We start from the raw sequence: 23963 nt of genomic DNA on the forward strand, positions 1-23963 counted from the left end.
AAATACACTCATAATTCCCAAAGCTGGAACCAAAACAACTGTAGGCATTTTGGCTGTTTATAGAGGTCAACCTCTTGATCACAATGCACAGCTGCATTTTTGGCACCAAAAGGGTTAATCTAGTCAATGTTTGATATTAGATGCACAGGCATCGAAAGGGTTAAGGAAAGGGCCTTCGGGCAGTAAATGTTGAAAGATTATCCTAATTTTATTAGCGGCAAATGTCTATGTTGTTCTTAACATGTCACCTCACTTGTTCAACAGAAAACTAAACTATATAACGTATTGATCATCTAACAAACCTAAGTACTAGTGACCTGTAATCTACCAAGCATTTATTGACTTTATCCTGGTTCAGATCCACAAATGCAGATCAATGCCATCTAACACCATTTTAGAGATCAGTAATTGTGTAGCAGGTCTGATTCTTTTTTCCTCCTGTCCTGGAAAGAGAGAGTTAAATAGACCAATAATAAAATAAAGTACTCTAAACATCTTACAAAGGAGAAAAAGGAGAAGCTGATTTAATGGTCTAATGAGGCCATCTTCCAGAGACTTGTTTTGTGTAGGGCTTGCTTTGACCTTTCGCTTTGCTCAGGAGCCCAACGCTTCATTTTTCACATTCTTGCAATTACGTTAACGCTTCAAGCATTTCTGACTCCAAGTCAGCTAGCAACACCAGGCATAACTCAACACTGTGAGTTTTTCTCCTCTCTGTAGATTCATTAACAGGTCACTGGGGTCCCAACTGAAATTTAAAACTGACTGGTTCTGTTGGGTTAGCTGAGTTATAGCAAGGGAGATGGCAGGAAAGGGGCTAAGAGAAGGGGAGAAGAGAGAGAAGACCCTTGGGTTTCTGTTGGGGAATACATGTGTGAAAACCCTAAGCAGAAGATTAAAAGGTGTGTGCAGCTTTATCATCCACCCTTTTATTTGGAGGGGAAGAAAACAGATCTGAAAGTCTTTCAGGGTGTTTTCTGGATTCTTTGGGGACAATTTTTTTTTTTTTTTTTTTTTTTTTTTTAAAGCCACTGTCTTTACACACAAGGATAAATGACTTCTAGAGTTGTGCATCAGTTTGTACTACAGTGATGGATATGATGCTCCCACACTTTAATTCCTATTTAATCTCTTTATGAGATATTTCAAATAATGAATATGGCAGATTATGCATGGAAAGTGAGAAATAAATCTTTTGAAGGTTTAAAAACATGTGATCTACGGGAAAGCACCAGGGAACAGTTTCAGTTTTGTATTTTATTATACCAGGATTTTATACCTCATTTGTCACATTCTTAGTTTAGTCAATGAAAGGGCCTGATCCAGAGAAGTCAGATGAGAGGCTGTAGTTTTTCAGGACCTTTTGGGAAGTTCAGTGCCTTTTAGGATTAGGCCTGGGGTGATAAAATTGTCTTCTTATGGTCAAGGAGTTGTTTCTAGGTTTTGCAGAAGTAAAGGTAATAAATGGGCATCAACTTCAGTTTGCCTTATTCATTTGACGGCTTGGTTGTTTATTGTGGCTGCTTGTGCTGAAGGAAGAGGATGTGTCCCTCTGTATCTGAGGGTTAGTCTCTAGGGCAATATCTTCAAGTAATTTTGAAAAATTGTTGTCTATGTTTCTCTGGCGAAGACTCAACATGTGGTCCTGGGCTAAGTCAACTGTTAGCTGATGTTAACTAAAATCATGTGTGCTGATCCTAGATTACACCTCTGGGTTGATGCAAGTTTGAAACATCAGGCAGCGTCGCTTTTAAATATCATCGTGCAATGAACAAATTTGTCTGTGAAAGTAGCTGATAGGCCTTCGGGCACTGTCTTTTTACTGAAACCACATAAAGCTTTGGACCAAGCTCTGATAGGGGAAAAAAAAAAAAAAGACGGGGATAGTAGTAATGATAACGAACAAATAATAATTGTAATAATAAAAAATTTTGTTCATGCCAAGTCTTCAAAGCTTAATATCCAAAAACAAATGCTGCAACTTTTTTTCCCCCTAACACTGTGTGTGTAAGTGAGCCTGCTGAGGCTAACTAGCATACGTGTTCCTTGTAAGGATTCAGAATATGTGTTTATTTCTTTTTATTTTTACACGTAAAGCTATAAAATTTAGTTTTACTGGAAAAGAGCTGTCTTTTTGTAAGAAAGAAATTTCCTGATAGAAAAGCCCAAATATCCAGATGTGAAAAATTAAACTTCCTAATAAATAATGCTTCACTGGAGAGGCATTATTTCAGAAGGCACAGCTCTCATGAAGGTGAACTGTCTGAAGTATGAAAAACTCCTAAGGAACAATGACTTTTTTCAGCAGGGGAAGATACAGGAAGAGAGTAGCCCTTATTAATTCATCTTTTCCTTTCAAGTTTGAGGGGCCTGTCCTTGTGTTGATATGTATGAGTAATTCCCATTAATGGTGATGGGAGTTACGCATGTGCACTGACAGAAGAATAGACCTCTTAGTGTTCAAAGCACATGAAATTTACATTTTTTCCATTGCTGTAATTGAGATGTTGACAAATTGGAGAATATTGATGAGCCTTTGTTTTAAGTATTTCTTGCCAAGTTTGTTTTATTTTTTCATGGTTTGAACAATGGTGTGGGTTCAGCAGCAATGAATAATCAGGGTAGAGTAAAGATAACTTTCTATTTCAATATTTTGATGTGCCAATATGAAATAAATTGTCTTAGGCAAATGGAATATGCTGTTTTAATCATTAGCTATGCATGAAAGAAAAATTGATGTTGACATCTTTGCTGTAAAATCGTTGTAATGGGGCCTTCCTTACAATTCATTTTTGTAAAATTCATTTTGTACATTTTGCAGCAATTGAACAATCCCTGCACTGTGAATAGGCAGAATTCCCAGAAATACTGAGACAGTTGGCCCAGTAACTGCTGAGCTCACACTGCACACCACATGCACATTAACCATAATGATGCCAGAACCTGCTTAGCTAAATATAGTCACACTTTAGTATCCTACCATCCTCTCTTTTCTTTCTTTCTATTGCGTGAACAAATAGAGCTTTTTGCAGTTCTTGTTTGACTGCTGGGTTGGGGGAACAATTATGTCCCTATCCACTATTCAATAAGTAGCAGTAAAATTTCATAGTGCATCTTTGCTTCATGTGCTGTTTTCTAATATTCAGGCAGATTCCTCACTGTTTATTAAATTAAAGCTCAGAATGTGCAGGATTTAAAATCTTATATTTGCATTTAATGTCCTCACCTCACTCTTAAGTTTAAATCTATCTTGTTATGTTTATGCATATATTAAGTCTATCAATAGATACGTCCTAGAAAACATTTATTTCCATATTTGAATGTGCTATGCAGGGGTTTCAAACACTGCCCAGGAAAACTCTGTCAATGGAATGTTTTCATAGTGGCAGTAATCTCTTTAAAATAACCCTAAATACAATATGACAGATGCCATCTGGAATAATCTTTTGCTAGTTGCTTTCAACTTTTATTTTTTCCTACAGCTAAGTTCATCTAAAACTGATCACTTGCTGTTGTGGTAAACGTAGCAAACTCTTTCTTCCCTTGTGCACATGTACATTCAGAGTTTACTTAATTATACTTAAAAGATGTTTGCCTCTGCTTCTCGTTGCTTTTTCTTTTTAAGTGTGTGTGTGTGTGTATTTATATATTTGTATTTCAAAATGAAGAAGGTAGGATTCCTTAGGCCATTCTTTTCATCTCAGATCTTACTCAGCCTAACCCAATTTGCCTCTGAATGTTAGATAACATCCCATTTGCTAAATTACAATTGTATGCTTGTTACAATATTAATGGTTTCATAATGCAGCACATTCAAACATACAGTAGCAAGTGCTTAAATGTCTTCCTGTGTTGTTACAGACCGACTAATTTCTTCCTATATGTGCCAACTTATTTGAAAGATCTAGTGTTGGAATCTCTAGATTTTTTTTTTTAACTTGGTCGTGTAAAGGGATGTCTCCTGATGCCTGTTAGAGTTTAATTTAGAGTAGTAATTAAACTTGAATACTGCCTCATAAACAAAAGATAAACAATAAACCAGCCACGTTCCCTGCTGTTTCATAGCTTTCTTTCCCAGATGTTTTAGCCTGGTAATTTTTACATAGTGAACTACCTAGCAAAGAGTGCTACGGACAGAGGTCAAAGCCTTGTTCTTAGTACCAAGGTTTATAAAAACTTTTTTAAATTTTAAAAAAAATAATAATGTAGGATTTTTCTTTGTGTAGCTGATAAAATTTGAAAGCACTAATTGACCTAGCAATTCCCTCCCTCTTGTTCAACATGATGGCACTGATTTAAAATAATAATAATAATAATTAAAAATTGTTTTTTTCTGATTTTTACTACTGATGTTGCTATTTCTTAGTATTATGGTGCATGGGCAATGTATTAAAGTCGTCTACTATCCTTAAACAAACAAACAAAAAAAACCAACAAACAACACAGGATCTCCTTGCCCATGCTGACTGTGAGCAGACACAGAAATGCTCGCAGTGGAGTGCTTTAATTCGTTCAGCTGCCCGCTCAGGCTGTAGGAGCTGGCGGTCCATTCCTGGACTGCTCCTGTCAGCCATGATCTTTCTAATTGCCAGGTAGGAGTGGGCCGCTCGTCTGCAAGAAGCCATGTTATTTTCACTGGGTGGGGTAATTACTGAAAGCTGAGAATAGCTGCACTAAAGACACAGGGATACTTTCATGATCCCATTAGCATAAGAGTGGGTAAATTATTCATGCCAAGTGAGGATTCTATGGGGAAAAGTATAGTTAATGCACATAGTTTTTAAATGTATCCCTTTCTGCTCTGAGACTAAATTCTTGTTGGATTCAGTTCTCAGACATTTACGAGAAAGCTCTAGTGGCATGTTAGACGCAGTTCATCTCTCTCTGTTTGCAGCGCTCTCAATAGAGACCATCTGGCAAAGATCCAAAAGGTGATTAAACAAAATGATCAGCTCTTGTTGCTGTGTTACATGTCCAATACTCTGGATTAAAAAACATGACCCACAACAGTCGGCAACATCTTTTTTTTTCTTTCCCCCCCCCCCCCCCCCTATTTTCCACCTCCCCTCCTCTCCCCCCTCTTCCCCTGAAAGAATTCAGATGGTCCGCAAATGTCTATGCCATCTTTGTGTCCTTATGGCCCATAATCATGAACAGGTTGTGCAAATGGCTCTTTCTGTAACACGGTCTGTTCCAGCAGCATAGAAACATTTCATATTAATTGGGTCAGTCTAATGTTCATAATGACATGGGGAAAAATTACCCAAATGTGTTCTTATAGTAAACACTTAAAATGTGTCTTTCTGCTATTAGAAAGTGAAATTTGACATCAGGCTCATGTGGCTGATTTCTTAATTTTTTTTTTTTTTTTTTTTTTTTTTAAAGTCTGAAGAAAATCAAAGCATGACAGAGTCATCTGCTGAAAATAGTTTTAAGCCCCTTCTAACCGAACAAATGGGGAGGGGGAAGACAGATAGAAGATGAGCTGTGGTTTAACACCACAATCAGGGATGAATTTACAGTGCTTTCAGAAGAGTACTCCCTTATCATAAACAAGCTGATAATCACACTGAATCTAACTCCCAATTAGCTCTTTCCTCACTCGTGGAGATCAGCATACATGTCCTCCTTAAGCCGTGATATGTTGCTGTTGAGTCAGACAGAACATTTGTATACCTTATGTCATATTCAGAATTTAAGGATTAACACTATATATTTACTAGAAAATGTAGCTAATCAGCAAGGTAATTTTTCAAACCAATCACTTCAGTATCTGAGTTAAGGTAAAAATGCCAAGACTGTGAATAGAGGACATATGTATCTTATCTTTTTGGGGTTGCACCAAATGCCAAGTACTAGCGTAAATTCAACAGAAACCAGACATTGTTGGAAAGTAATTAAAGAAATATTGAAATTAAACCTACCATATGAGTGAAATATTTGTGGGCCTGCTTTGTTGCATACATAGCAGTGTGCAAGGAACTGAGCAGTGTTTCTTTGCCCCTTCCTTTCTTGGTTGTACTTCACTGAATACCACAGAGGGATCACCTGTGTGTTCGGAATTGGGATTGTCTTCACACTGCAACCACACTCCAAAATCAGCAAGCTTGCTTTGAGCAAAAATTTATTTAAGAACTAGCAATAAAATAAATAAAGCCTCCAAACCTACGCTAAGAAAAATCCGGTGTCACTGGTAGAGGCAGCCCACCCTATTGCTGTCAGCTCCCCTTACTGTGAGGTGGGCAGCAGTGGGTAAGGGTGGCGGACGGGCTGAGAGCCTGTGGAGGGTTTGCAGCTCCCCTGAGTCAGAGCCGTGCGGCAGATGAAAGGGCCTCGTGTAGCCTTGGGGGTCTTCAGGCTATTACAGGGCAACTCATGCTCTGTTATCATGCTGATTTTCAATTGATTTTTGGCTGTACAGTACTTGTTGAAGGCCCTCTGGAGCATCAAGCACTGCATTATGGAACTGCATATTGTAATACGTGTGTCTTTTGTCTTCCTGGCTTTACTTTGCCTGTGTTAACTGTTCTGCCATACTCCAGCTTCCAAGGGTGTTTTGTAGCTGGGGAAGAAGAACAGGTGAAAAAAATCTGACAAGCATTTTCAGTTGTCTCTTAATGAGGTCTGATATATTTGTTCCTAATTTTGGTATTTCAAATCAATCTGATTTTAAGTAACTGCGAAGCATTGCTTTTAACCTGTACAATTACTTCTACTCTAATCGACTGATCACCATGTACCAGTCAACCTGGCCCCAGAGTCTAAATATACTTTCTTCTTTAAAAAACTTGCTGTAAGATTCCTTTCAGTAGCTGGCACTCAGAGATTGTTGACTGTTTTTCTGCAGTCTCAGTTCTATAGGCTGAAGGGAGTGATTTCTCCTCTCTTCTAGCTTCTCCGTTCTCTATCTAAATGATTGTATTTCTCAGTTAGGTTTTTCATTCACCAGAAGTTGAGTGATTTACAGGCAAGTCTTGATAAGGTTAAAATTTTAAAGATCAGATCAGTGGCTAAATATTTATGCTATATTTTTCAAAATATTTACTATTTCAACCAGCAGCTTCTACTACACTAACATGTGTAAATCTTCACCCATGCAGTAAAAGATGTGAATGAATATTTAAAATGTTTTCATTCTCATAAAAAGTACTTGTAAAAATGTATGTAGAAACTTAGACTTGCAGTTTTCTGGTCTACTTTAGCATCTGGTATTATAAGAATTAGAAGAGAGCAGTACAACTGTATGCAACTGCAACCTTAGTTACACTGCTAGTTGCACTATCCAAATAAGAAGAATGATCACCAGAAGAGCATCTGTTATTTTGGTGCCCTTCCTCTGTTTCCCTTTTTGTTGCCTCAAGGAAAGATATGGATGTCTACTCAGGAGCAGCTATCTGCAGAACTGAATCCAAGAGGATTTTGAGTAAGTTGCATGGACTCTCTGGCCTGCATTCTTTCCCATCTGTGCAATGGGCACAAGCATAAGTAAATGGTGCACAGTTGTTACGAAATGGTCACTTGTTGTTGGGGGACTGCTCATAGAGTCCACGAATGCAGGGTTATATAGAAAATCAAGTATGTTTCTTGCATTGGCTGTCATGAACTTCATCATGGCAGCACTGGATGAATTGCATTTGCAAACAGTACTGCTTATTTTAAAACTTCCAATTTTTTTTTTCAACAAAGGTGAGAAAAGGTAAATGAAATACTCATTATCTTTATATACATAGATTTCTTTTTTTAAGCAAGAAGACTAATAAAATGAGTATTGAAAGATGACATGGATCACCTCATCAGTTTCTAAATGGTATGTGTATGAAGGGAGTTCTAAAGTGATGCTTCCAGTGTTTAAAAATGTGTCATTATATATGTATCCTTTGCACTGTTCTTTTTTTTTGTTTCGTTTTTTCTCCCAAGCATTCACAGTAAACATAGATGAAGGAAAACATCATTTCTATTGTTATATAGGTCTTAGGGATCCAAGGATAATATTGGCTTAAAACAAGTTTGTGCAATGCACTGTCTTCCTTTTTCCTCTAGGATTTCCCCCTGCTCTAGAGCTATAGAACAGGTTGTGGTGTTTAGTGACCTTGCGCATCAGTAGTTCTGTCTTTTAAACACAGACATTGATTTTTCTCATCCTGGCATGAGAAGATCTAGCACACCCCCCGCACTGTTGCCTAAGAGCTTTCAGTGTGCACGCAGGCAGCGATGGTTGAAAAGTGAAGGCTTAGGGCATCAGAATTGGCAGAGGTATCGTAAGCAGTCTGCTTTATATGTAGAGTTTTTTCATTAACTATGAAATAGAAGGAATCTATCTTTTTGTAACTATTTTATTATTGTTGCTTTTAGTCTGAATAAACATATACAAGTTTAAATGTAGTGATTTGGGTTTCCACAGAACTTAGAATAACATTTCAAAATGCACTGAACGAGAGTCCTGCTGTTAGTACTCACTATCTTCTGTTTATGAGCCACAGAAAGTTTGAAGGAAGGCAGTGAGAATTGGCTAAAAGTAGTTCTTTCTGCCCATGGGGGCGAAGGGGAAGGCATCCACTTAGGATCCTGATCCTTCTTGTGTGGAAATCAGTAGCATTAGTAGGGGCACTACTGCTTTCACATAAACAAAGCTTGACTCAAACACACTGATATAAACAAAAGCAAAGCATTATTCTCCTATTTTAAAAAGCATACATGCACAAAAAAAATCCTCCTTATTTTTGCTCCATTCCCATAGAAAGTACTGCTATTAAGATATGAGATCTGCAGAAAGACAGCCACAGTGCTTAATTCTGAAAATTTCAGATCAAAATTTCATCATGCTTTATAGTTTAAGGAGCATAATGAATAAACACTAGCTTTTTTATTTGCTGAAGAAAATGTTGAGTTACTTTTTCCTCTGAGGTTTTTAAGTATTCAGATGAGTTCCAGAGGAAAATGTATTTGTACTTTAAGTTTGGTTCAGTTCCTGAAATACTGTTTCAAATCAGCAAGAGATAATAGACATACAGTAAACTCAAAATTACCTTTAAGCATGTTGACTGCTTTTGTTTGCTGCTGCACTCTATATAGTAACTCATCTTGTGCACAGGTATGTCTAGAGCTAAAGGATGGAAACAGTTCTTGGTTTTCTGTTCTTACATCTGAGTGGCTTGTAAGTAACGGCCACAGTGCTCAGCTGTTTTGGGGTTATTTGTGAAGTCATCTTTATCATAGGAGCAAATAGAAGGAAACGGAGAGACAGAGCTGGTGTAATGGCTATAGGTTCCTACCTATAGCCAGTGCAGTCAGCACAGGAAGGAGCAAGACAAAGTGGTTTCCCTGTGCTCTGCTGACTCAACTGCTCCAAGTATGTAGTCCATTGCAAACCCCAGATGCTTGAGCTTATACTGAGGACTAGTCTAGACTGCAGGCCACACAATTTGTTGAAAGAACTCAAATTATTTTATGGATGGTTACCTTTGCACACTCTTACATTCCTCATTCTCAGGTTAGGCTTTGAGTCTTCTACTTTGTTGTATAAACAGAGCATTTGCTGTAACAAGGGTTGGTGGTATAGCCGCGTGAGTGAGTGAGGTGAATTCAGCAAATTCTCTGTTAAGATGTGTGATTTGTGCCATGAAATGTTTTTACAACCCCTGCATTTAATTCTTAAGTTACTAAAGAGGGCTCTTTTTCTTATAATCTTGCGTTATGCCCACCAACTGATTGTGGCTACACTTGTTTAAGCAATTACATTGTCTAAACTTTCCTTGGGGTTCTCCATATGCTGCTGTGAGTTGGTCATACCTAGATTTAAGGCATTCCCATTGGCAGAGAGTTCAGCAGAAGTGCATATAGCAAGTACAAGTGTAGAATTTTATTGCGGAACTTAGTTCTTAGCTTTAAAATTATTTACAAGCTTAAAATTTGGAAATTCACATGAATTCCTTGTCTAATTTTTGACTCCTGACTAAAGAGGATGGAACATCACTTAAATAGCACAGATCAGAGTTTTTCAGCTTGGAGCTTCCTTCATAATTCCTCCCACCTCAGATTTACTACTTACTGACGGTTCTCCGTTTCGTAGGACTCCTGACCCTGTACATCTGTTAAAGGGGATAGTCCAAGATGAACACAGCCTCCTACTCAGTAGGACCAGAGTGTTCTCTTCGCTCCTACTAGATACTTGAAGAAGCATAGAGCTTAAGTGAAATCCTTTAGCTGAGTCAAAATCTGTTCTTATTTAGGGACTAATCCAAAGCCTGTTAAATCAACAGAAAGATTTTGGTTGACTTCAGTGAGCTTTGGATCAGGCTCTTCCTTGCTAATACATTTGAAATCAATGGAGTTATGCTGAGCTTCTGCCAGTAAAAAGGGGGAGAAAAAAAAAGGTGTGTGTGGGGAAAGGAACCATCTTTCTCCTGTATTTGTATCATACCTAACACACTGAGGTTCTGGTGCTGAAGCAGAGCTCCCATGGGCTTCAGTGATACAGTAATAATAATTTTGACCTGATTACATCACACGGTGCTTGTGGACTCCCAGCCAGCTGGGTAAATAATTCAATCATTTAAAACACCTAGGTGCATTGACCTCATGCTTAAATGCTTCGTATCAAGCAATTTCTTGCTAAAAGAAAGGTTAGCAGGTTTTATTTCAGGACAAAGTAGAAACTCTTCAAATTTCTATGCTATTAGATTGTAAAGAAAGCTGTTTTAAATGAAAAACACATTGTTTACAGAATATGTAAAACTTAATGAGTGTTGCTTTTCTGTCAGTTCACTGCCTTGAGAAAATTACTGAAGTCCTATGCCTTCTCAATAGTCAAAAAGCTACTTTTTACTATTTATTACTATCTTTTATTTTTATTTTTATTTCTCAGAGTTGTATTGAAATCCAGATTATGACTTGCCTCTTGTTCAAGATTTCAGTGTAATAATTAGTGTTTAGGGGATGGTAAATATTTTTAGTCAAGAAGGGGTAAACAATAAAAAAATTCTATATGTATATCAGCATCTACCTTCCTTTGCTACAAATGCCTAAGACAGCCAGAGTAGGACCTCATTTTGGCAAAGACTTACATGTCTTTAACTTCATGTATTGCAAGCTCTTATATTTGAAACAAAGAGGCTCACATTAGGGCTTATATGGACCACCTCAGCCTTTGAAGGACTGTACTTTAATGATGAAATAACACCTACTAGGAAGTAGGTAGTTCATACAAATATGAATAATCCAGCTGAAAGACTCTCCTGGAAATCTGTAAGCATGTCAGCTATGTAATGCATGTGAATACTGGGAATTTCCTCTAAACATTACTAAAAGGAAAGCTTCCTAATTAGGTTCTCAATTGACTTTTTTCATTCTAGTCCCAAATTAAGTTTTCATTAAAAAGACAGCTAGTAAGTTTTGTTTTAACTTATCAGATTTAGGTGAGATTTCCTGCACTTGAGTCCATACACTGAAGATTCAATTTGTGTATTTAGACACCTAATTTCTTCTGTTCAAGACATCCCTTAACATGTGAAAGTATATTTGAGTGAGAAAAAATCTCTGATTCATAATCTTTTTTTTTTGTGCATTAAATTCAGACATATTTTTCCAGATAAAGTATTCACTAAGTCTAACACTTCTTAATAGCCTTGGTTTTTTTTCAACAGTGCTTTATCAGAATAATGAAATTAATTTCACTTTGTCCACTTCCAGAAAATCTTCTGTAGTGCACATCTGCAACAATAGAGGAAACACTGTTCTTTTGGTTATCCTACCAAATTATTTTCCTGGGTTGGGTCTTATTAGCTGTTCATATTCCCAGCTTTGAGAATACTTTGGCATAAAGTTCTGTCTATGAGAAAGATCTTTATGAAAGAAGGGTTTTATTGATATTTAAGAAAAACCACTATTATTATTTTTAAAATTTAATTTAATCTATAACTTTGTCTCAGGTACAGATTTACCCTTTTTTGTTTTTTTTTTCTTTTTCTCTTTTGAATCTTAATTTGGGCAGGAATATGTTTCATATTCAGACATTTATAATTTGGTAATTCATCACTGACATTCAGGATTTGATTTCCAACCCCTTTCTGCCTTCTTGTATACTAATCCTAGAGTCCTAAGACCACCAAAGTGAATGTCATTTTAGCTCCAAGTCCACGCTGCCAGAATTCAGGTTTACTGTATGCCAATTAACCATCCTTTAAGCTATTCCAAGTTTGTTTAAAAGAAATAAGCTGTCCTTTTATTTCAGAACCAGTGAAGAATTTTGCATCTTTTTAAAGCAGTTCTTCTGTGTGCTTACCAAATTTGTTGATGTGAATGTAAAGTACACAATAGGTCACGTTCTGACTTCAGTGGGAGCTGATGAGAGTGCAGTCTGTATATTTGAAAGAATTGATTCAATCTTTGAGTGCATGTGCTGGCAAAAAAAAAAAAAAAAAAAAAAAAAAGTATATATATATAAAATATATATTATATTATATTATATTATATTATATTATATTATATTATATTATATTATATTATATTATAGTATGTAATTTGTGTTCATATAATCAGAGAATATAAATTTGAGCTTGTACTTCATGTTATTTTCTCTGATTACCTTACAAGCGCTCAGAGGAGATGCTTATGTTCTTACCAGGGATGTGTGTATATATATCTCTTTTTTTTTCTTTTTTCTTGTTTATTCACATATAAACATTTTGCATGCTTCCTTAGAGAATTTCCTTGTAAGGTTCAGTTATTCTTGAGACTGAGAACTTGTCCAGTGCATAATTTGTTAGCTCTGCAGAGAGTACACTCCAGCAGAGAATGACTAGTTGGGCCCCGGTCTTACTTTGATTTTGCTTGCTACTGTAGTGCCTCTGGTTGTGATGGCCCTGGTTTGAGCTGTGGCTGTAGAGAGCAAGATATAACCTTTGGTGTCCAGACGTCCAGTGGAAGATCCATGTATTGGTTTTCTGTTCCGGTCTTCAGGCAAACAGCTGTCTGCTAGACCAGGATACACTTTAATTGTGATCATTTGAGAAAGGATATTGCTTCTGAATGCCAAAAAAAAACAAACAAACTCAGCACCCTCCTCTCCTTTCCCTTTTCCGTGCTTATTACCAACTCTCGATTTTGCTGTTGTATTTCACAGAAGTGAGATGTACTGTCTATGAACAAAATCACCTCCCAAAGAGAAGGGAGAATGCTAGCTTCATGGTAGGCAGCAATGCCTAGATTAAATTTATGCAAAATGGTAGATTTTTTTGCTTGTGTGCTTCACCTTAATGCTGAGTAAGATCTCTATCTCAGACACTCAGACGAAAGACTTTTCATTTATACTCAGCTTTTCATTCTTTAAATACTTGAATCATTAGCTTTGTTCTACTCAGATTTTACTTTCAGGTTCCCTTTTAAAACAGTCCTTTAAACATTTTCATGCTTAGTAACTTCTTTTTAGACTGCTACAGTATGAAACAGTGACATCTCATAAAGAAAAAAAAGATGTTTCAAACTTATCTAGGCCTTTAACATTGCATTAGAATATTTTCTTCGGTAAATCATCTCTCATACATTAAAAAGCAACTGTCATTTGGTTTCCTTCCTGCCCTATATGCATTTGAGGTTATAACAATAGAGCTCTAAGCCTGACTCTGTTTTTTTTTTTTGTTTGTTTGTTATTAAGCTGATGATTTTGCTGATGACTTTGGCAGTCATCTCTGGGGGATCTCTCTCTGTCACATACCTATAAAGGTATGCTTTTTATAGATACCTATAAAGGTGTTGCTTTTTTTTCTGTATAATATGGTGGAGAAAATAGTAGGACATAGTTGAGGAGGATTAAACCTTCTAAAAAGTAGATTTTGCAAAATCTATGGCATGGACAAAGATTGGTCAGATTTTGCTTGGATCAGCCCACATCTGCTGTAAGAAGCAGTAGTTCTGCAGACAGGCTGTAGCTTTTGTCACATCCAGGGGAATCCACTGAATCTTGGCCTTCATTTAGGATTCCCTCCTGATGAGCAAATTCCCATGACCGCTTTTGAAGCTTTAAAAGCTTTGGTTTTGTTTTAAAAGGCCTCTGAGCATAGTCAATGTTTTCATAGGCATTTAGAAACAAAAAACGGAGCTTTTAAACCTTCAAACATCGCTGCGGGGATTCACTTCACTTCTCAGCAGACCAAGTCTGAGATAACACCTGCAAGAAGTGTGTATGTGTGCATGTGGGTTTTGTGAAAATTGTGATGCACCATCTCAACTGACCCACAAATGTGACAGTGTGTGCAAGTGCATGTACATCTTACTGTTATGTTTTACTTCTATTTTTTTTTTTTTAAAGCAAATTATTATTTTGGTTCTGTGGGACAACTGATGAGGGTGAGCCTGTTTTGTTTTTAGATTGTGTTTGTTTCACTTTTGAATATATCTTATGGTGCAAATGTTAACAAATGAACAATGTTAACAGATAGGAACAGACTGAGTGAAAGTCCCTGTCTATGCTTCATTGTATAAAAATGAGGGGAGGATAGGGGGGATTGATGGTATTCTTTTTGTTTGGTTGGTTTGTTTTGCTTCAGACTCACTTTTTTTCTTCCAGTATTCTTTAAGTAAATGTTCATACCATATCTAAACCAGGTCTGTGATTGTCATATTGGAAATAGTACACAAAAGAAATGAGCAGGCAAGCTCTGTTTTTCAGCTATGTTTCTTAGGTGCCACAGCTGAAATTTTGTCATATTTTTGGGGGAAGGGTGAGGGGTTCTTGGAATTAAGAGTAGATGCTAAATGAAGATATTAACAGTGCTTTTCTCCTATCTTGTGCTGTTCTCAAAACACCTGTTAAAACAAACATGCACATATTTCGGGATTGATGATACTGACTGGCAAACTTGGCACCAAATAACCTGCTGAAACTAAAATGTTGATGCAGAACATGTGCTTAACTTAACAGTCCATAACCCTGTTTTCAGAATGCTGAAATACCTACCCTGAGGAAAGCTCATAAAACCAAGGTCTTTAGAGTTCATAGATTAGACCTGAGAAGCTGCAGTTCTTTTTAAGAATATGTATCTTCGTTAACTCCCATTAATTCAAGATGGTCAAGTGTATGGTATGAGAGTCCTGAATGCACCAACCGGGATTTTTTTGGAGGCGTGCTTTCTCTAGGTTCAGGGTCTAAAGTAGTGAGCAGAAGAGGAGTGCTTAGAAGGACAAGCAGTCTGCATTTGGAAGGACTACAGATTGCAGGCAGTTCTGAAATAATCTCAGATCATTATCTTTGGGTATTTAATTGAACTTTTTACAGTATATCATGCTTAATTCTTCTAGAATTTCCCAGTACCCTCAATATTCTATTGCTTAGGATTAGGCTGAGTAATTTGGAATACCTCTAGCCATGTTTTCCCATCTGTAATCTTCCAGCCACATCCGTCTTACTTTACTATTAAATATGCAATTTATAATTAGATAGGAATCCTGACAAACTTGTTTGAATCCATTCTAGAAATAAATTGTTTTGTGTGATTTTGTATGATAGCTTCTTTATAGTAATGGTCCTCAATAAAGAAGGAATCTTTGTTATATTATTGTTATCTAGAGGCAGTAGAAACTGAAAAGCTGAGATACTGTACCAATTAGGACTTATTTTTGAAGTGTTCTGGAGAAATAAGCTTTCTGTGCCAAGTAAACCTGGATTTGTAATAAATGAACACATCATTTTTTCCTTTTCTGCTTGTCCACACAGGGTGCATATTTTTTACTTTTAAAGGGAAGAAATTAGAATAGCACACATTAAACTGAACAAGGATTTTCTTCATTAAATTTTTCTGGCTGCCTAGCTTTTCCGACGAATTGTTTGCTATCTTCCATTTCACCAAATGTGTGCTATTTTTGCCTCCAAACTATATGCTTTACTGTTACACACTTTGGAATATGGTCCTTTTATTTCTCTTTCTTTATTTTTCTTTTTTCTGGAATAAAACAGAAGCATCTTCTTGTGTGGAGTGACATGACTGAAGAGGAAAATTAAATTCTGCAGCAGTGAATTGGTGAGGGCTGGGGGGCGGACTGTTTTTTCTCAGTGTTCCTTACACTTTTCTGATAATTGAACAGAACTTAGGGGGAAAAAATCTAAGTTGCTCTCAACAAGAAAATGATTTATAAATGCAACATGTTATGTGTCTTGATGAGAACAGTGCACTGTTGGCAGTGACTGTGTGCATTACATTATACAACCTTTTGACAACTGGGTGTCTGCTGGGGACATCTGTGAGGGGTGACCTTTTGCTCCACAGAAGAATGCTCCAAAGCTGGGGAATGCAGTTGTCTGTTGGCCACCATGCACGGCTGCGTAATGCCAGCCTTGTTTCTACCTACTGCCTTAGTACCCTAAGTGCACACAGGGTGAGTAGGAATCTGGCAGACTGTCCTGAAGAAAAGGCTTGCTTTTACCTTACAGGAGAGGCCAGGGTTAAGCCAGGGCTCTCAGACAGTATGAGATCAGAATGAGACCCTTAGCCTACATGGATTCCCATTAACCAATAAGTCACCTGAACAAGGATTGCTAATGTCTGGCATGCCTGCCACTCCTTCAGATCATTTACTTGTGCTGATGACTTGTTACTGATTCTCCAGCCCATGTAGATGCAGCACATCACCATTCAGATGGCAGGTTCAAGTTATAAATCGCAGTGTGCAAGCACAGGAGGTCCCAGCCTTTCCTTTTGCAGGCGGTGGGAACGGGAAGGAGGAGGAGGGCTGTGGCGGTTTGGGGAAGAAACAATAACAAAATACATTGGTCTGAAAACATTCCTAGTACTTCTGATTTTCTTGGAAAAAAAAAGTCTCATGTGCTGGCTGTAATCTGATAAACTTTCTATCAACATGCTCATTTTTATTTTCAAGTTTTGATTTCCTAGTACATGTGCTTGCCTCTTTGAACAGCATCAACACGTTGGCAATTGCTTCTTGAATTGCCATATTGAGCTGCTGTGTTTGTAGTGCTTGCTCATGGCCAGCCACTGGCTGCCTTATGGTCAGCAAGGACCCACATCCCACTCCTCATAGGGGCAGCAGTGGTTTCTGGTCTTGAGCAGCTATAGTGCTCTCTGCATGTGATTTTATTTTTTAATTTATTCTAACAAAAACAACGACAAATAAAATCCACAACAGATCATTTCTGGCTGCTAAAACAAAGCAGCAAATATTCCTTCCCAAAAGGTGGAGCTGCTTGAAGAAAACAGGTTACTCCCCCCGCAGCACCCTTTAGTCCCACAGAATGACTGCATGCTTCAGCACAGATTTCTCTGCTAGTTGGATCCCAGGAGGCCTTATTGAGTGCAGCACTGCTCAGGGAGTTGCAGCTGTATAAAGTGGGGGGAAAAATGTAGTTTGTACGAATTGTTCTTTACCTTGGTTTGGGTTCACAATGGCAGCTGCACTCCGACTTTGTGTGTGACAGCACAAAGGACAGCAAAAGTGAAAAGCAAGTCAGCAAGTAGAGAGACAAAAGCAACAATCAGCTAATACAGCTCCACACGGCCTTACTAATTTATGAGAAAAAAAACTGTTCTGTTCATTGGATCAGCACTCTGAGGAGGCAGGTGGAATTGTAGGAAGTTTTCATTGAGTCTCCTGAGCAAGTAAGGAAGCCACTAGAGATTCTTCTCAGTTTGAACTTTATCAGGGTCTACGCTTAATCAATATGGTATTGGAAAAAGAATTAATTACTAAAGCAGAATAAAACAGCTGCATTTTAAACTAAGGATCCATCAATTCAGTAATCTTCCAGTTACAGGCTAGGTGCCGTGAGGATCATTTTGACTCCATGTAATGAGGAACTGAGGGAGTTTCCTCATGAACAGGCTGGGAATTCACATTAGCCTATTTCAGCTATTTGTCATCAGTACAACTCATTTCTCCCCTTCTGAATTACAATTTGTATTTGATATACTGTCAAACCCACAAAATTCCCATATTCATGGAACTGAAAGCATTAATGCGGAAATCATTGTCACCATGAGAAAAAGTCTTAACCTTCCTGAGCCTCTTTATTCTATAGGCTGCGGCTTGAGTGGTTTCATGCCGGACATACCTCTATTGTGTTCACTGTGAGGGTCAGAGACCTGCCTGTTGAAGAAGCAGTAATTTGAACACAGCCTGTAAATGTTTCATCTGTAATTTCCATAATGGTGAATTTCAAGGAGGGCTGAGAAGGGTTATGGGAGATGAATTAGGTTTTTAGTGAGCTCATTAGGAAGCCAAACAGAGTTTAGACAGCAAGGCGGTGAGTGTGGCTGTAATCAGTTCTGCTCGCTTTGTTCCCTGCCTTCGGGACATTTTTTGAAAACTTCATGGCAGGGGCTGATGAGAATATACTGAGCAGAGGCTGCAATCTGATGGTTGACTTGTTGATTTGTAAACCTCTTAATTCATTTTTTGTTCAATTTAATCTTTTCTTTCTTAAGGAAAATTAGTTGAATGTTAGCCCTCTTTGCACTATTCACCTCTTAAATTATGCTCATTTTGAGGAGCTTGTTATGCCTGAATAAACATGAAATGACTTGGCATTTTCCCATAAGAGGCACACCCATTTTAATACCATGTATTTACCATTCCTGGAAATGTCTCATTAACTTCTGAAAATCTGTGAGCATGATATTTTTGGGCTACTGTAACACACCTCTTGGCAGTCACAGAAGGCAGTTTGGTTAATGCCTCATAATATCCATTTTTATTCTCAACATGAAGAAAGGCTCTCTATAGAAAATTGATGCAGTTTGCTCTGCTAATTTTCATGCTCATTCCAATTAATTTAACATGACCCAGATTTTCTTCCTCGGGCTCATCCTGACTAATTAGTAAGGCAACACCTAGAACAAGTTCTGTTTAATAACGTTGAGGAACACTAGTTGTGAGTGATTTTGATGCTAATAAAGATATTCACTGATGGGACAGATATTTGATGTCAATTATGGTATGTAATTTAGAAGTCCCAATGTGCTGGATACAGTATAGGAAAGCTGAGAAATCGCTATGGGAGATTTTTTAATTTTTTTTTTAAGACTTCCAAAGCACCTAGCTGTCCTCGGGGACCAATTAGTTTATTTTTCTGATACAACTAGTAGCATTGTCAACTAATTCCACAGCAATAGATGGGGTGGTACAACTAAGGAAGTACAATCTATGAACCACCACGGGCTAGGGCCTGGGCCCATGTTATTTGCTGAACCATATCACAAAAGGTAAAAGCAGTCATGGGTTTCTGAAAGAAGCTCTGGTTGAGGAGAAGGGAATGGTGTGCTCATCTGCTTGATTTAGCTTCTCTTTTCTTCTCTTTGTCCAGATGATTCAATTTGGTAAGAAATAAATGGTGTTGAAAAATGGGCCTCATTAATGATTTGCAAATGAATTATGGATGTTGGTATTTCTTATTTCATAGAAATTGCTCTAGATCTGCACTTCATGTGATAATTTTCTCCTCCAAGGGGGAAGTTATCTGCACTAAAACATGCAGGGTGAGTGATTATGTAAGTGTGCTCACTGCAGTGGTACACACCAGTCCTTGTCTCTCAGAGACCTGGCTGGCTTTTGGTGTGTCATCTACACTGGCAGCAGGTGAAGAGGAGGCTCCAAAGAGCATTTATGTCATTAAGGTAGGAATGGGAAAGGCCAAATGCCATTTTTTAACAGAGTCTCTCAGAACAAATTCCCATTTATGCCACAGGATTTGGATATGAATAAGCACAGGATGACAGTGCTATTAATACTTGGGCTTTTGATCAGCCACAGATACAAAAACCTGTGTGGCTTCTGTACTGAAGTTGCAACACTAAGATCTGCTTCTGCTCCTAGTAACATATATGAAAATAGAGCTGTTCAGTTGAAAGAGAAAAGAAGTGTCCTTGTATATCTATTTTGATCACATGTACTTCTGTCCAAGAAACTGCATTCTACTTGAGTGCTTAAGGATGGAAAGGAAGCACATATTGTGGCATTTTAATTTTTTAAGATATGTATATTGAGATGAACAAGAATTAGTAAAAAAAATGTCCAAACTCAAATTTGAAAAAATGTAGTTGCTTAAATGAGAACATGAGCATGTTGACATATTTGTCTCTAAAAGCAGCAATATGTAGCATTCACTTATCTAAGAGCCACCACAAATTGCTATCTAAAGGAATTTTGTATGTTACTCATTTAAGAACTTTTGAAAATCCTTATCCTTAAAAGTTTGCTGAAAGACACGTCTTTGTTAACTGAAAAGAGAATTTTGTGTATTAGATAATGCTCCAACGCTATTAGCATCTCAGTCCTCAGCCTGCTGCATGAATCTCTTAAATTTTAAAAGATGATTTAGTAGTAAAATAGAAAGTAAAACAGATAGTAAAACACAAGTAGAAATAACAAAGAGAGGTTAATATCTTTGAGGCAAATCTTAACTTACAGAATCCTATTTGCCTTTTTTTAAGCTCTCTCATTGGCATCATTTCACGTAGGTTTTCAAAGGAAGGGGAGAAGGAGAGAGTCTGTGTGAAGTTTATTCCAGAACATAATGCGTTTAAGCACTGTAGTTTTCATCTTGATACCGCAAACCAACTGAGAAACTGTTCTTGTGTACAGCCTTGCTGTAAAGATCAGAGATGGCTGTATCTACAGCGATCCCTAACCAGTGTCAGAACATGACAATTCCTTGTTCTGGGTCAGCAGTGAATACCTCACTCAAATGGTGCAAAGTCAGCCAGTTCTTAATTTTTTTTTATCTCCTCAAGAGTGCATTCAGCGACTTTAGCACTGAGAAGAATGACTCCCCTGCCTAGTGTGATGAAGATCTGGAAATGTGCTGTCTCAGCACATTTAGCCTGGACTGCTGCTTGATTGGTGGGGCTTAGATTTGATCTTATGGTATATGTGTCAGTTCTCTAATGGGCTGGCTGAATGGCCTGTCCAAGGGGAAACTCAACTGAACCCATCTGAACCTGCATCTGGAATAGAAGTCTTATAATTCTCCAGGTTTTTTTGTTTGTTGTTTGGAATCCGTTCATACAGCCAGTCCCATCTCTTCTGGTGTGATATGGGGTTCTCTGGAGTCCAGTATGTCGGGTTCTTCCAAGGAAGAACTCAGGGGAAAAAGGCAGTCTAGGAGTATTTTGTAGGTACTATATATTTGTCTTTGGAAATGCTTTCTGTTGTGGTGAAGAACATGAAATCAAAATACAGGCTAATGAATAGAAAAACAAAGCTTCAGGTGTTTGGGGACAGGGGTGTCTGTGCTTTTCAGTTTTGTGCTGTGAACCTCTAGGTATATAATGTTAAAACAAGTCATCTACTTTTAAGTTTTGCTATTTTTCTGCTACCCTATTTTGTTAATCCATTTTCTGGAAAACTCTGTCAAAAGCTTTTCTCTGTGTTTCTACAAAATTTTGCTCTATCAGGTTTTTTTTTTGCTTACTTAAAGAAGGCCTAAGCTATCCTACAGGATAGGCTATGCGCAGAGAGCAGAGAAGGCCGTGGCCTTCTCTTCTTGATCCCTTGCTTTTTTTTTTTTTTAAATTGTATCATCACAGAACAATCCCATAAAACTCTAAGATAAGAGAAAGCAAGTTGCTTGTAAGTCTTTCTGATATTATAAAGACAATTTGCAGGACAAGAACCCTGAAAAGATTTTCACTGAAAGTAAACGTGGGCAGAACCAAAGCACTGAGTTGTCAGCTGGGACATTACTCACCAGCTGCAGCAATCATTGGATCAAGCCCTTCATTGGGCTTGTACAAAATATCATACTACTTATAAACAATATGTCTCCAAATACCTAAAAAACACATTATATTTTAAGTATGGAGTTTAACTTAAACCTACAAAAGCAGACTGTCACTGTTCCAACGTAACCCTTCACATTCTGGCATTTTCCAGACTGCCAGCCAAATGAACACTTTAGGAGGAGGTGCATATATATGTCCACAGCACCCAGCGAGTTAATCCACCCTACTGTGCATAGGTGTTGGAGCTCATATGGTATGTAAGATTCGCCAAGTTTGGAGTTGTTTCGTATTGTTACATCTTCTGCACTATGCATTCACAGCAAGCATCTTTTTTTGATGCTGCTCAGGTGTTTGTGAATGCATATCAAGATAGCGCTCATTATTTGTGTTTTATGTAATATACAACTTTGTATACATTTTGTCACCTAGAATATCTTTCATGGTTCATTTTGATGTATTCTGTCCAAACATTTTTATTTTTTTTTTAATAATCAGCCATGGGTTTTTTTCTTTTTTTTTTTTTCTTTTTTTCTTTTCCTATAAATCTTCCCATAGACTAATGTGCATTTGAACTTGTGGCCTAACAAATGTCCTCATTAATAACTGAAGCTTTTAAGTTAGTGCCTCTCAGGAATAAATGTCTGTTACATTTCTAGTTATAACTTGTTTTGGAAGCGAAGAATTGCTGTGAATATATATACTTGCATGTCATGGTTCAGGCTGGCACTGGTTATAGCTAAATAATCCTGGAAAAGGAAGTTTTAAATGTGCACAGTACACAGACCCTGGCTGTGTTAGTGGACACCAGTTTAAGGGATGTCTTCTATACAAGCTGCAGTGTCCAACTGCAGGTCCTCTTAATGGAACAATATGACATCCAAATACCTCACAGTTCATGTAACAGCCGTTTGGAAAATGAAATGCTCTAAGTGCTACTTACAAAATGGAAGGAAATTTTTATTCCTCAAGAACCACACTAATTTTTTAATGAGGAAGAACAGTACAGGATGTTAGCAATCATCTACTTTAAAATTTTCCGTATTCTGTTACTGTTAAATATAAACAACAACTGCAAAATGTTAAAGGTTAAATATTGATGAGATATTGAACTTAATTAGTTAACTTCAAGTGCAGGTAGAATTTTAATTGAACTTAGTTATTTGGCCCATATTTGAAATTATTATTCTAATGACAAAAATGACAGAATAACAAATAACAGGAGAAGGAATGATGCTTAAAATCAAGTGTAGCTATTTAGTACTTACTAACACTGATACAGTAGATTGGGGAAATTAGAAAAAATATCCCTTCTGCTTCAGTGGGGATAGATTTGAAAAACAAAAGAAAAAAATGGACTCTTAAAGAAGATGTGCTTTAGGCAGAAAAAAAGAAGGTTTTTTGTCTCTAGATTTCTTTAATGACTTGTTATTGTTGTCTCAGCTGTGACCAGAGTCTGCAGCTGGTATTCTTAACAGAATTACTACAAGAATGCTAAAAATATTTCTCTAAATATATGTAGAAAAATTATTGGGAAAGAACAGCATTTAGACTGCAGTACAAGAAAATTTTCTGTGACAGTGTTTAGTATGATGAAAAATTTAAACAGAAAAGCAGCTATTTACGTTCACATTGCAGAGTAATTACTGGAGCAAGCAAAATACTTAAGCCTAATTTAATGATGCTTTCCTTCAGCCCAGGTGCAAAAAACTGTGTGTAAATTTCACAACTTGTGCTGGGAGGTGAGGGATAAATGAAGTTAAAGCCCTGTAGAAACAAGTGCATTGAATGTTTTCCTTTTTGTGAGGTACAAAGTGAGTTTCGCTTTTAAACAGAAGAGCATCATAAATCAGCATAAACCACAAGTTTTAATGAGTAGGTCTCTTCTGGAAGTGCAGTGCTTGCAATTCTGTTTGAACAAGACAAGGATCTGGTCTTGCACTCCTTACTCAGGCAAAACTGCCACTGACATTAATGATAATTTTGCTTGAACAGAACAAAGTGCTTGACGGCAGTTATATGCCAGCATGAGGGGTGTGAGATCAGGATGAACGTACAAAAAAGTACATCTTCAGATGGATGTACCTTTGGCTTCTCAAGCTAGCATTTCCTCAAACTACAAGAATCTTAATTGTAACATTTGCTGGTGCAGAACTTAACATTTACCATGCTGGGAAAGACTTTCTGGACTTCAGTAACCTGATCAGTAGGTCTCCTTTTGGTCTCTGCCTCTTTCTGGTT

The 23963-nt window shown here is 37.4% G+C and overlaps 1 protein-coding gene across 8 annotated transcripts in view; it reads left to right on the forward strand.

Annotated features, from left to right (window-relative positions):
• MEIS2 (Meis homeobox 2) overlaps nt 1–23963 on the forward strand; it is a gene marked incomplete at both ends in the record, with an annotated part of 168327 nt that overhangs the window by 18506 nt on the left and 125858 nt on the right. For 2 of the 8 annotated variants that reach the window (XM_079537147.1, XM_079537148.1), the window contains one exon: nt 21877–21978. The exons of the other annotated variants lie outside the window; for them this stretch is intronic. In XM_079537147.1, coding sequence (XP_079393273.1) covers nt 21877–21978 — 102 coding nt within the window. The remainder of the gene's footprint in view (nt 1–21876; nt 21979–23963) is intronic. 8 annotated transcript variants of the gene reach the window in all.

Source organism: Tetrao urogallus (genome assembly GCF_951394365.1).
Source record: "Tetrao urogallus genome assembly, chromosome: 6".
NCBI classification, from domain to species: domain Eukaryota; kingdom Metazoa; phylum Chordata; class Aves; order Galliformes; family Phasianidae; genus Tetrao; species Tetrao urogallus.